Source organism: Epargyreus clarus, unplaced genomic scaffold (genome assembly GCF_041222505.1).
Source record: "Epargyreus clarus isolate Ecla_fem2 unplaced genomic scaffold, WU_Ecla_fem_2.2 ptg000023l, whole genome shotgun sequence".
Classification (NCBI taxonomy): domain Eukaryota; kingdom Metazoa; phylum Arthropoda; class Insecta; order Lepidoptera; family Hesperiidae; genus Epargyreus; species Epargyreus clarus.
Window position 1 is genome coordinate 7,376,776 of NW_027332230.1, and position 14,546 is coordinate 7,391,321.

General features: G+C 32.0%; 1 protein-coding gene across 1 annotated transcript; it reads right to left on the minus strand.

Moving 5' to 3' along the window:
* Nucleotides 1-1,713: 1,713 nt before the first annotated feature.
* On the minus strand, nt 1,714-2,877 carry LOC140751570 (uncharacterized). The gene is made up of 2 exons (XM_073085498.1): nt 1,934-2,877; nt 1,714-1,836 (listed from the first exon to the last, which is right to left on the minus strand). Exons 1-2 carry the CDS (start codon nt 2,678-2,680, stop codon nt 1,825-1,827), a joined length of 759 nt encoding a protein of 252 aa, XP_072941599.1. The 5' UTR covers nt 2,681-2,877; the 3' UTR covers nt 1,714-1,824.
* Between the last annotated feature and the right edge of the window lie 11,669 nt (nt 2,878-14,546).

A 14,546-nucleotide genomic window follows, 5' to 3' on the forward strand; every position in this document is an offset into this window, starting at 1 on the left:
TAACTCTGTACTGATAATAATCTTTGAATGAACCTAGACAATTTTTTCTCGGCCAACCTTGCACAGTAAATTGCTTTAATTTGATACAAATGTTACACTTATTTTGTTCTACTTTTATCCTTTCTAATATTTCACTTGTTAAGGTTTCATTAGTGAGTGAATTAAGATCTATTTCTTCCAAATTTTGAGTAACATTAGTTAACGGCATAGGTTGCCTTGATAATGCATCTGCCACTACCAATTCTTTACCCGGTGTGTATACAACTTTGTAGTCAAATTTTGTAAGTTTAAGCCGTAATCTTAACAATCTTGGACTCAGATCATTTAATTGTTTAGTTTGTAATATTTGAAGGAGTGGTTTATGATCTGTTTCCAAAATAATTTGAATACCTACAATATAGTCTTTAAACTTCTCAGCTGCCCAAGTAAGTGCTAAACATTCTTTTTCTATCTGTGCATAGTGTTTTTCAGCTGCTGTGAGAGTTCTACTGGCATACATAACAATTGATCGTTGACCCTGTCTATCAACTTGCATCAAGGCTGCTCCCAACCCATAACAACTACTATCAGCTGATACTATTATGGTCAGAGATGGATCATAATGTGCTAATGTAGGTGATTCTTTGAGTTTATTTTTTATGTCCTGAAATGCCAGTTTTTGTGCATTTTCCCAAACAAACATGTGATCTTCTTTTAAAAGTGAGTACAAAGGTTCCAGTAAATGAGACTTTTTAGGAATAAATCTGCCTACAAAATTAACCATACCTAGAAACTGTAATAGTTCTTTCTTATTAGAAGGTGCACTGAAAGAGTCTATTGCTTTAATTCTTTCCGGATCTACTTTTATTCCTATTTCATTTATTATGTGACCTAAATAACTAACCTCCTTGACTCTAAAAATACATTTGCTCTTGTTTATGGTTAACCCTTCCGCATGTAATCTTTTTAAAACTTCTTTAAGCATTCTGTCATGGTCTTCCCTACTTTCCTCAAATATTAGAATATCATCCATATGTATTGCCACTTTAAGATCCTTAAACAAATTAGAGAACTTCATACTGAAATATTCAGGAGCACAATTAAGTCCAAACGGTAAACGATTATATATATATCTTCCAAATGGAGTTATAATAGTTGTAAGCTTTTTTGATTCCTCGTCTAACTTTATTTGATGGAACCCTGAAGTAGCGTCAATCTTAGAAAAATATTTAGCCCCTTTTAGCTTTGTCAATGTATTTTCCACCTTTGGAATAGGATAAACCGGTCTTAGAATATTCTTATTTACCTCGGTGTAATCCCCACAGATTCTTACTTTATTATTTTTATATATAACAACAATAGGTGAAACAAAATCAGTCGCCTCTTCAATTGGACTAATTATTCCTAATCTCTCTAATTTATTAAGCTCTTCCTTAACTTTTGGCCATAAGGGAATTGATATATTCCTAGGTGAGGAATGGACATAATGTTTTGGATTCTCTATTAATTTAATATGAAACTCATCCTTAAAAACACCCAACTCATTAAATATGTTTGGAAATTCTTTCTCAATAGCATTTTCAATATTACTAGTCCAATTATCATACATACTAACTGCACATATTTCAATGACCTTCATAGCCTCAATAGCAGGTCTTCCTAAAATAGCTGATTTTAACCCTCTAATAACATAAACCTTACCTTCAAACTTATTATTTTTATATTCTAATTTTAGTCTTACAGTTCCAATAACTTGCAATCTTGTGCCGTCTGGCCACTTCACTTTATCATCACAGTTCACTATAAAAAACTGGCATTCCAAAGCTAAGTCCTCTGATATGGCACTTATATCTGCTCCTGTATCAATTAAAAAGTTCACTTTATCTTTGGATTTGCTCCCTTGTGTCATACAAACATCAATTAAATATTTATGTTTAGTCTCACAGAAACTCACCTCATATTCAGTTTTATCACACTTCTCCACATTTCTTACTGATTTTCCTCGACAAAAGCGGGCAAAGTGTCCCACTCTTTGACACTTATGACATGTCACTTTATATGCTGGACACTTATCCCTGGGGTGTCTCTGTAACCCACAGAACCAACATTTCTGTGTTTTCTTTCTATAAGTATCTTCTTTAATTACATTTATGACTTCTTCTTTTTCTCGCATAACCTTGCACTCTTCTTTTTGAATTTCTGTTTGCTTTCCCATTAAAGTTGCTTCTTCTAAGGTTAAATCATTCTTTAACAGCATTCTGTCGCTGACATTTTTGTCGTATATTCCTGTAACGATCCTGTCCCTGATTAACTCTTCTTTGAGTGTTCCATACTTACAATTCTCAGCTATTTTATGTAAGTCCGTTATAAATTCGTCAAATTTTTCCCCTTCTTTTTGAACTCTTGCATTAAATTTGTACCGTTCATAGATGACGTTCTTCTTTGGAGAAAAGAACGTGTCAAATTTTTCGATAAGTTTGTCATACGAAAGTTTATTTTCAAATTGAATAATTATATCTTCGGCTTTCTCCCCCATGCAGTACAGCAAACAGTCAATTTTGTTCTGATCCGTATATTCTGCATGGCCAGACAACGCTATATATCGGAGAAATCTTCTTTTGTATTTTGGCCATTCTTCCGGCACAAAACTGAATTGTCCCGGAGGAGGGACTTTCATCAACTTTTCCTGTTCTGCCACCATGTTGTATTAGTTGAAACACAATGTACTTTATTACTTCTTTTATTTATTAGGCCTCAATTAAACATTATACTTTCTTACAGAACTCCTAATCCTTTTTTACTCCCGCCATCTTATATCCTCTTGTGCGGTTTAAGTGTTACCAGCTCCCTTTCAGTGTTGCCACTCGTAGCTCCCTTCTACCTGTCATGTTCCATTCTTCCAACATTACATATGTGCGTTTTAGATATTGATTGTCATTTGCAGTAACGATGAAGGAAAACATAGTGGGGAAACCTACAATCTTACACACCTGAGAGTTCTTTAAAAAATTGCTTTCAAATATGTATGAAGAATTTGACCTCAAATCCTGAACGGAGGGCTGTGCCCAGCGGTGGCATAACGCTTTCTACACTCACAGTGTATAGGAAGCAATTGACATAAAGACTTTATGGTTGATCCATTAATCGAAGATAGAGTCGATGTTTTAAGATACTTTGCATCAGCCTAAAAATTGCGGATTGACTACAACTTGAAAGTATTAAAACAAAACTCAAAAAAAAAATTGAAATATATCATCAATCCTACGATCTAAAAAATATATATCAGCTGTAGCAAGAAAAACATATTCAATTGTAATTAGCCATAAGTGCTATAATCGAAATTATGATGGTAGTAAATAGCTCCGGTTTCATTGGAAAGAATCCACTTTTTTATGAGAATATTAGAGCGTGAGCCGATCGTTTAGGTTCGTCGCTAACATAAAAAAGTCTAAGTCTAAATTATTTTTGAAAGTAAAATATTTTGTAATTAATACCTACATAGGTACTTAATAAGATACTTTTCTTTTTTTTAATCCTCGCTTATTTTCGTAAAATGACTTGTTACATCTACTCTTCTCATTCAGAGAGGAGAGATGATGATGTAAACATATTATTAAAATTGCCTTATCTTTGAACCCGTACCACATCAAACGTTAAGGGTCAGTATATTCTATAGAGATGTGCCAGGAAGACAAGCTTTGGAAGCGTATCCAATTCAAAAATAGAGTCCATTATTAAAAACCTACTTACCCAAATTTTACCATAGATCGAAATTCGATTTTTTTAGTAGAAATGAAGTAATCGTCAAAAATCGGTCTTCGGAGAAAAAAAAAACGTGTAACGATTGTAAGTGGTGGCAACACCACCGCCACTCCTATTTCTGCTTCATAACAACAGCGTTAAGCGCTGCTGTGTTCTGGTTTGAAGGGTGTGGTAAGGGAGACATCCTTTTTCGAGGCGTTCCAGCTTTGTCATCAGGGGTAGCGGCGCATCTGTGGCCGACCTCAGGTAGGAATATCTAATGCGATCTGGGGTTGATTACAGATGTCCATGGGCAGCAGTAGCCACTTACCTCCTATATTATAAAAAAGTGTTATACAAAAAGTCTTGATTTTTTAAAGTAAGTATATTTTACTACTAACCTCTTTCTAATGTATTATGTAACCTTTTTCCATAAATGACAAATGTCTCGATCAATTTGCAGTTCGTGATGGAAGTAATAATTGACTAAAATCTTTGTGTGTTACAACAAAATATATCATAGGCATATATCAAACTACAAAATAAGTATTTGCTTAGAATGAGTTATAAGTCAAAAGATAAAATAAGAAATAGAAGGAATAGACTCAACAAAAAAAATCAGCCCATTCCTGCATTAACCGAACACCTCAAGAATGAACCAGATGACGAAAAAACTATAACCAGTTTTAATTTACAACCAGTTAAAGAAGAAACTAAAGAGGACCTTGTTGATGAAGTTCAAGAGCAGGACGAATCACGACACGCTTTTACATCCGAAGTAAAACGGTTCATTGAGATATCTAAGTACTTTTCCAGCCCTCTTAGAAAAACCGCTTCCTATGTGTGCGAGAATTGTGTTGTATCCTATCCTAATCCGTATAGAATTGAATACAAACGAGGATCCATTACGACGCAATATGTAAAATTCTGCAATTTGACTTTGGAACCAGTTTATGTCAAGCTTTATAAAGTCGTCCCCGACTTGGAGCAAATTAAGTTTATTAACATGTCTCTATCGCGCTGCAAGCGAGTGCCTCCCGGGCTATCCTACAATTTGTGCATTGCCTACGATGATGTTGAAGAAAAACCTCCGTGTAACGCAAGAATGATTTTTGTGGCTTCTAGAAAAACATCAACTCCTTGCTATCAGATATGTGAAATCGATTTGGTTATAGAGGCCCAGAAAATTAGGTTGGTCACAGTTTAGGCAGTTAAGAATGGTCAATAGCAGTTGTGAAAGTGTTTGTAAAACATTTGATCTATTTAATTATGCCTAAATAGATAATTCCGTTTTCTTTTTCTCATTTATTTTATTGTGAAATAAATCTAAAATAAAAGTTTTTACTATACATGTTGTTATACATTTGTGACGTGCTCTACATTATGCTCTTACTATATCTAATATAAATTAATCAATATGATCATGCAACAATTCAATTCATACAAGTCCTTCTTATATGCAAAAGAATATTAACATTTACATAGGTACTATATATTTCTGTATATCGATGCATAAAAGAAATGTGAATTGTAGAGTTAACATAGGTATATATTTATGTTCTTAGGTACAAGTTGTTGCGTTAAAACATCAACAACTGCGCAATTAAGTTTTTAATTTATTTAATTATGGAAATTTCATTCTATTTCATATAGTAAGTTTTTCTGTTTCTGAAATTGCGTGCCTCTTGCGTTGAATTTAGCATTCTCAACATAGATAAGTAAAGATACTTCGCCGCCTTGAAATTGAATGAAGCCACAAATGGCTTATTATCGTAAGTTCTTTTTTTGAATTCTTGACAAACACATTTTTAGAGTAAATTTACGAATAAATAACTAATACTGCGTAATTTACATGAATTTACATAATAAATAAATAATTATTTCAAATATTTTAGGGATATATTAGCACGGAGACGTGGCAAAACTTTTTTACGCAAGTATTTCAATTCTCAAAACTGGGCACATTTTCTAGTTAGGAGTGAGTAATCTTTACTAATCTATGTTCTCAACATAGTCTTGAACTTTGTCTTTGTCCTCCACTTTCGTCTGCTATATACCTACTAATATTATGTCATTCTCTATTTCTATACACTTCATATCGTAGGTGTAGGTAAATCCTTGCAGCATGCCAGGCATGGATTACGCTTTGTGCGGATAGCAGTCATGCGATCTTGTATATGTCCAGCTCGTGTAACGTAGCGAGGGCAAAGAGTTCAAGTTTGCAAGGAAAACTAGTTTGCATGCATTTAATTTAAAACCAATACATACCAAGAAGGCTTAGTTGCTGGAAAATTACAAAGTTTGCCCGCTTAAACCACGTATCCGTACGCAATTATTGTGCTGCCTGATTATGGCAAAGTTAATCAGTATTATTTCCCGAACCTCAAATATAGCATTAAAGTAGAAACAAATTAGTACAGTAAAATTTGGTGTTATTGGCTTGGCCAATGGCGCAATGTTTTATACGAATATGATACGAACGAATTTATTCCTTTGTGCCAATATTATTTTTACATTACATATTAACCAACAAGTTATATTTCAAGACGTTTAGTTCATAGGCGGTATATGTATGCATACAGACCAATATCTTTTCTCATACAAGTATGGATAGCATTCGTGTCTTTTATGTTAACGGTCTGGGTTCCTACCGAACTGAGCTAAAGCCCCAAATGACCATAAATCCAGCTTTGTGATAACGATTACAGAGTGGACGTTTAATCTCCATATATTTCAACGCATGAGTACGTTTCATACTGGTCTGCTATCTAGAAATAAATGTGTCATGTGGTAATAAATATTTATTCACTGCTGGACAGGGGTCTACTCTCAATGAAAAAGGAGGTCCACCCGTCACAATAGTCAATTATGGAATGGTAGACACTTCACACATCTTTAAGAATATTGAGATTATAGAAAACTCGGATAGTTTTCTGTAATCCCAGATGAATTTTATGATGCCGGAACTTGAGCTAGCTTTTCTTTTCGTACCTAATTTTGTGAGATTATTAATTAAAGAAGCGCTAAAAATAAGTGATGTTCGTATTATATAAATCCATTTGTACTTTGCTACCAATTACAAAATTATAATAATGTAATACATTAGATTCAATCCATACCTAATAACAATTTAACTAATTGGAAATTTGCTATTGTCTTTCTATTGATTGGTTCCACGATAATGATCTCATTAACCTATGATTGACCTGTCGCGTTGCTATAATAATGAACCTGACGTGAACGACTTCGTACGTACGACGACGTACGACGTAGGTAGGTGCTTATTGTAGTTAACTATATTAGCTTATCAATACAATGACTGGCGAATGTATCTACCTAATAAATTGTTATTGTCCTAATGTAAGTAAGGCTGTTCGCTATTTTTTATATATTATGCAAACTGTAGGTAATTACAGTGTTTTTTTATGAAGACTTTAATTTTAGTAGCGAGCTAAAAATTTTACAATCATATAAATTGTGAACTAGGTTTCATATTATAATATATAGATATTTTGCTTTATTTTAGACTGGTTTATAGAAATATAAGTAAGTAAACAAATGTGTGTATAGCAGGCACTCAATTTATTATAGTATATACATAAAATATATAAGCAGTTACTTAAGTGGAAACATACAGCGTAATGTTATCGGAAACTAAAGGTAAACAATGTTATTAATTTAACTACTTTTATTCTTGGTAATGAATAGTTTCTAGGCTGTACTTGCGTTTGCAATACAAGTAATTGATGAGATAGATAGGTACCTACCTAATTGCACCATTACATATATGTACATTCCTATTAACGTCCTTTTAACTTAATGTAAGCGAAGTACGTAGGTAGGTACTTCAAATTTAGTTCAAATATATGGAAAGGTTAGGTTTCGATTTAAGGTTTCATTAAACATTCGACCGCATTCGACAGTATAATTTATTTACCTACCTAAATGTATGTAGGTATGTAACGAAAAATAAAGGTAGAATTTATTCTGCGTTTATATCGAACAATGTAGGTATATATCGAACATCCGAAATTTTTAACAAATTGTACCTGTATAAAAACAGATTGAATGGTTCATCGCAGTTGAACGACCATGGAAATAAGGTGGTTACAAACTGGATTTTGTTTTTTACATTTCGTATACGTATGCTCTATAGCAATTATATAAAATTTCCATTTGAGCAATTTAGTTGGGTATTTGCAGTTTAATTTTTAGTACCCTACATTTAAAGTATTCTTAACATTTTTATTTATATTATAAGGCAAACAATTTAAGTTTTCGTAATGTTCGTCACAATTTTGTGCTTACGAATTGTGTAAAAAATAAGTTCTGGTTAGTTTCATTATGTCTTTACATATGTTGTAAAGTAGTGGATATGAATTATGGCTTCTATTTCGCATAATCAAATCTCAAACCTTATAACTCGCGTTAACGGTAGTGTTCACCATTATCGGATCGGTCACATCCTGAGGAACTGTAGTAGACATGTTAATAATAGGTATCATAGTCAGGTATATAGGTAAATGCTATTTTGATTCGTACCAGAAAATAAAACTCCTTTTCCATATATTATACGTTTATTGACACAGTATTAGGTATAATGGTGATTTACACAGTTATCTATCAAATCTTTGGTACACATCGCGTAAAATGTTCTAGGAAGACTTCTGGGACGATGGTAAAAAAAATAAAAATCTGTTCTTCACATCCTTAACATAATAGAATATACTTATTTACATGCAGTCAGAAAATTGTAACTTTTTCTGTGGTTACGAGTTCCTACATAAAAGTAGACCTGTAAAGAGGTTGCCATGCTTAACATGGAATATGCTTCAGATGAACTCCTTATATTTTAATTATTTACCGCAAAACGTACCTATATTATAATCCCTAAAATAAAATGCAAGTTTTCTATGGTTACAATTTTTAGGTACTTGCCCACTACACCGTACAATACGAACAAGATGATGGAATGAATATAGTTGGCCTTATAAATAAAACTTTAACCACTGTTAGAAAATAAAAAGTATTTTGTTCATAAGCTTTAACATTTCTTAAATAAATTAAGTAATGTTTTCTGCAAACAAACAAAATATTTATTACTTTCGGTTTTCCTAGTAAAAATTTCCATTAGGTTTTAGCCATTTTGTATTAAAAAAAAATACAATAAATAATGGATACGTTCCCAAACGCCCTATACAAAATCGATATGTAACATATGAGAGAAAAAAAACCGCTTCAACTGAGATTGTATGGCACGATATAGCGGGTTGTTCTTTGAAAATACGCCTACTTTTTGCCGCAAAGCAAAAAGCCACAAGAGAGGAGTACGGTTACAACTTCACTAGCATGCGCGTCAATGACACTGGATGAATGCCTGAATCAAATAATTGCACCAAATTAAATCAGATAATTGCACTCACTTTGTGCTAACGTCATTAACTAATTACCAACATTTCCCCCTTATCTCCTCAAATCCAAAAACCCCTAAAACTTGATGCTCCAAAATCAAAGTTATTGAGCAAATTAATTAATCTCAAATACGTTTGGTGAATCCCAACAAAGAATAACTGAATAGATATTCACACGTACGACAACCACGCCTCAAGGCAATGTGACTACCATTACTGCAGCTGTCAGCAAATATGTCTTTTAACAGTAGCTGAACTTTTATTCATAGTGTCACTTGTAATTGCAACGTAATCAATATCGTTTATGTTGACTATTTGAGCGGTAAAATGTGGACCATGCAAATAAAATTATGCATTTTCATACAAATATGCGCCTGGCTGCGCAGTCACTTTGTGGTCTGGTGTGTTTGTGGTTACGTGTGAATAAGCACTTACAACAAGAAAAACGTTATTCCTAATTAATGTTATATTCATGTTTTATATTTTAGGATTTATATTATGCAAGTAAGTACATTTTTTATTGAAATATCTTAGATACTGCGATTTGTTGTGAAGATTACCATATAGTATGTTCTACTTATATTACTTTTTACCATCGCAAAAAATAGTATTTTAATTAACATTTCGGAAATATACGTACTAATATCAATAGTATCAGCCATTTTCTTGCAGAAATTCATGTTATATAAATATACCTATCCGTATAATTAATTACATTGGGTGTAGTTTAACTCCCCTTATTATGGCAGTGGTCAGTTATTACACAAGAAGTTATAGCTATTAATGCGCACATCTACTCGTATCAAGCCAAAATTTTCCTATGTTGAAATAACATATCATTCTTATTGTTCTACAGAATTTTTGCTTGTATTTTATCACAAAAGTCGTAAATCTATATCTAATCATTGAACGTAGTTATTTTAAAATGCAATTAAATGGCCTACTCTACATTTTTAATTATTTTCGCAAAGTAGCACATAAAGTCACGCTTATAACCTTAAATTTAGATTTCATAAAACTTTTAAGTTCATGACAAGATTCGTGTAATATTATGACAGTCACAAGATATCTTCTAAAATTTTACATCACACGAACGAATGTAATAACTTGGAATTGTTTTATCACCTTTCTATAGTATTTCAATACCTAGTGAGTATTAATTAATATCTTAGAACAAGTTGTGCTGTTTAATTTAATGACGTAACTTTCTACATTTGATAACTTTAAGATTTTGGCACTAATTATAGGTTTAATTGTTTTGGACAACCAAAAGTAACAGACGGATCGTGTGGTATGCTAAGACTGTTAACAATCAACATAGGACGGCGAAATTCAATATAAATTTATCAATTGGCAATCTTACTTAAGTATAATTAACTCAATTGAACTTTAAACGATTGCATATTCAATCAGCATTATAAGTTACAAGGAAATGTATTTAAATCGCCGTTAATTAATTACATACGTCACACATTTAGGGGTAAAGAGCAATCCACAAACTATACACGTTACTAAGATGGGGAGGGGTAAAGTACACTTTCAAAATTGTGTGAATGATTTTTATAGTACACCCCTAAAACGTTATAAGTGACTTTAACTTTAAAATGTCAAAAATCCTATTGAACCTTCTATTTCGGCCCAAATACTCTTTCTTCTTCATTGGTTTGATTCTTGTGTTATGATACACACATGTTACACACAAATACTACTATAAAAATAACACCTAAACATTTAGAGCTTATAGTCAATTTTTTTAAAACTTGGTGGCACGCATAATTAATGACATAAAAATGAAATATTGTGGGCACCAGTCTGTGCCTATATTTATAAGAGGTCTGGAACGTACTCTACAATTGCTCCAAGGTAATGCCAATTTCATGACAATGTTAATTTCATGGAGCGGTATACATTGTAGAATATGGCTGCAAAAAAAAATTCCTATACATCATAAATGATTTGGATTTGCCTTTTATATGAAAGTAATAGATTTTTGTTTAATTTATTCATTATAAAGAAAATATTTATTTCTCTATCGAGGATTTTATTACATCGCATTTTCAAAATTAAACCACTTTTTTCGTCAATTATTGGGTATTACTGGATTGTTATTTATGAGTACTCCGATACCTATATAATATATAACAAACTATATTTATACAATCATACCATTTATAGGTAGTTCACTCTGAGCCTCGCCAGATCACTGCTAGAATAATATCTGTGGATATGGTTAATATATCAGATAGTAAACACGTGTCAGACACGCACCGTGGCAGGCAGGCGTGATCCGTGCCCATCAAAATATTCCACAGAAAACTATGATTTTGTCTGTCACGACCCGTGTCTGGTACATTCTAGATACAAATGGACACAAAATTAGCATATATTCCGATACACGCGTTCGTCTCCTTTTAAATCCACACTACAACGTACAATAGAGGGCAAAATATCTGGATCACAAAATTTGCACATTAGGTATTAATAATAATTGTTTATATTTTAAAAATAATGAGATTCTGGTACATGATCGTATTAAAGACATTAATTTACACACCTTACCACTGATCTATCTGTCTTACATCTATAAAATAGACAGTAACAGCATCTATATATTTTCATTACGAACACCATAATAACTATGTATGAATTTAAAAATGGAAAAGTTAAGCAAACAGCATGAGTAAATAACCAATTTAAGACTACATCAGAATTGCTATTGATATTTAAGTGAGTTTTATATTATTATCAGATCCAACCTCAAACTTACATTCTATAATCCGGTACAACACATCTAGAAGACCCTTATTATCGATACTTGGCGTACACTCTATTCGTAATCAAATTCTAGCTTATAACATTTAGCTCTAACACAACATTACAATATAGAGAAAATATGCATGTAATTTTTTATACGTTGTATCCTTTGTTATTATAACATCGTAACAAAATCATTTTTCAAACAAGCAAATCGATATCTTAATTCGCAAACCAGCCAACTCTACTTTCTTTCAAAATGTTTTTTTTTTGTTTATTTTGATAAAAATTGGCGTTGAACGAAATCAAAATAAATAAAAAAAAACATTTGGAAACAGTGGAGTTAGCTGGTTTGCGAATTTAGGTATGGAAATGCTATAATATCTAATTTTATAACTAGTGTTTAACAATAAAATGTAATTCTGTAGCCCAAAAAAATAACCAATATTTGCATCACATGCATATTCTCCATCATGACAATATAAAACATGATAATATTAAAGATGAGCAACTGACCAGCAGTAGCTCAGATATCCTCTTAAAATATTGCCCAAAAATAAATTTAAAACTATGTTAATATCGATTATACTTTGGTTGCACTAACATAATATTATTAAAGCAAAACATACATAAGCCTCAATATAAATTGCAAAGGAACGTTATCTTAGAAGCTATAAATCAATTTCTAAAGAGTAAGCGCAACTTTTATTACTTTTGTAATGAATGTAAAAATCGAATTAATAATATAAAGTCCACAAAACGGAGGAATTATGACTCGACAAAAAGTTTCGCACCACGTAATTGAGAATTATTTAGCGACATGAAGATGTGAGTATATGATGTATATCTTGTACACATAGGTATGTATGAAATTATTTAAACAAGTGTATCTCGTCTGGGTGTAGCTCCCATACACAAGTTGTCGTATGTATTAATTTCAATGACGTAGTACGTGTTTGTCTTACAAATATACAATACTTTTAATTCGCGTTGTAAAAACAAGTAATTGATGTCTTCGACATTAGTACGTCAAGTCTCCCGCGCCTTGTGGATTTGCGTTTAAGAAATATATTAATAAATGAAGTGTTTATCAACATTTGGTTGTTACGTTTACAACAAACATCTACTTGTGCTAAAGCTAAAAAAATGCTCCATGGAAGTATATTAAAATTTGTGCATATTAAACATTTAGTTGCAAAAATAAATCTTAAAGCGCAAGCTAAACAAATTCGTTATAAGTTTATCTAAATACATACTATCAATATTTTTTATTAACTGATACCTGCGTAGGTTTTTTGTGAGACCATAACTAGTTTAATACGTAACTACATCAATTATTATAGGTATGTTCTCACAAATATCATCTGGAATATTCGAACTAATGACAAGTAAGAATTAAATCACGAAACGACATCATTACATTAATATAAGTATACCCTGGTCTATAACATAAATTACATCACCGGCAAAAGGACCAAAAATAAATCTAAGAAATCCATCAAATCTTAATTGGCATTCATATCTTTGATAGATATCCATGGGCGGTAGTGATTGATTACCATATGTTACTCACTTCATTTCCTACTTAAATTTAAGAAAATTTATCGAATATCATTGATCTAAACTTCAGATTGATCCGAAATGTGGTGCCCTAATTTACTAGAATGTTAGTATATCTGCCCCATCCCTTTACACTGTTATAAAGCAAAAAAGTGGTATCGCTGAAGTCGAACCACGTAAACCTCAGAGTTCCAAAGTATAACCAATCAGAATGCCATGTGCAGAGCGACACTTCAATGACTTCACAAAATAAACACCTATGTGTAGTCTACTTGGCTACTTCTTCGATAATTTGTCTATGATATGTGTTGTAGGTACAAAAAACAAAAACAATCTCACGATATTATTTTTTACATCTTAGTCCTTGATCGGCAGTTTTTAAAACTATGCCGTTGAACACAGAATTAATAAAAAAATCCGATGAGCGATGAACTAAAAAAGCATAATTTTTTGCCGCGGTTATCATCCATCAATCATAGACGTAAAAAAGTTGTAATTAACTTTATAATACAACAAAATTAAACCGTCAATAGAAACCAATTCTAGTGGTCATAGTTACAATACAATATGATTAACCCGACCATACTTATTGCTTTAACTTATTAATCTAAAACTAAAAAAAGATAATAAAAATAATATCAAAATCCTCTTTCGTTTAATCCTTATCATTACCTTAAAATACGAGATAAAGTTCAAAAAACATAATTCTGTTCTACAAAAAATCTTTGGATTAAACTGGCAAGTTAACAAAAATATAACAACCACAAACGAAACTTAATAAATGTAAATATAAGAATTAACCCTGAATATTATAAAGAAGCATAAATAATCTACATGTTAACAATAAACCGTTATTTTAAAAATGAGTATTATATCGACATAGTAAATATCATTAAAACTTTTCCTGTCACGCGTGATACGCCCGCATGCGTGTCACTTGCATCCTATCTTGTTTTACGCATACACACGTATAGCAGAGACTGTAGCATGTTTATGTAAACATGTTAACTGACAGAACGGTATGGTCTGAAGTAGTTTGAACATTAGGTTAAGTTTGACATTGTAAAAAACATTTTTTTTGAGATGTGTGTTATGGATTTC

Coding starts and splice junctions, on each gene's coding strand:
- LOC140751570 (XM_073085498.1), bottom strand. CDS start 2,680: ATGGTGGCAGAACAGGAAAAGTTGATGAAAGTCCCTCCTCCGGGACAA.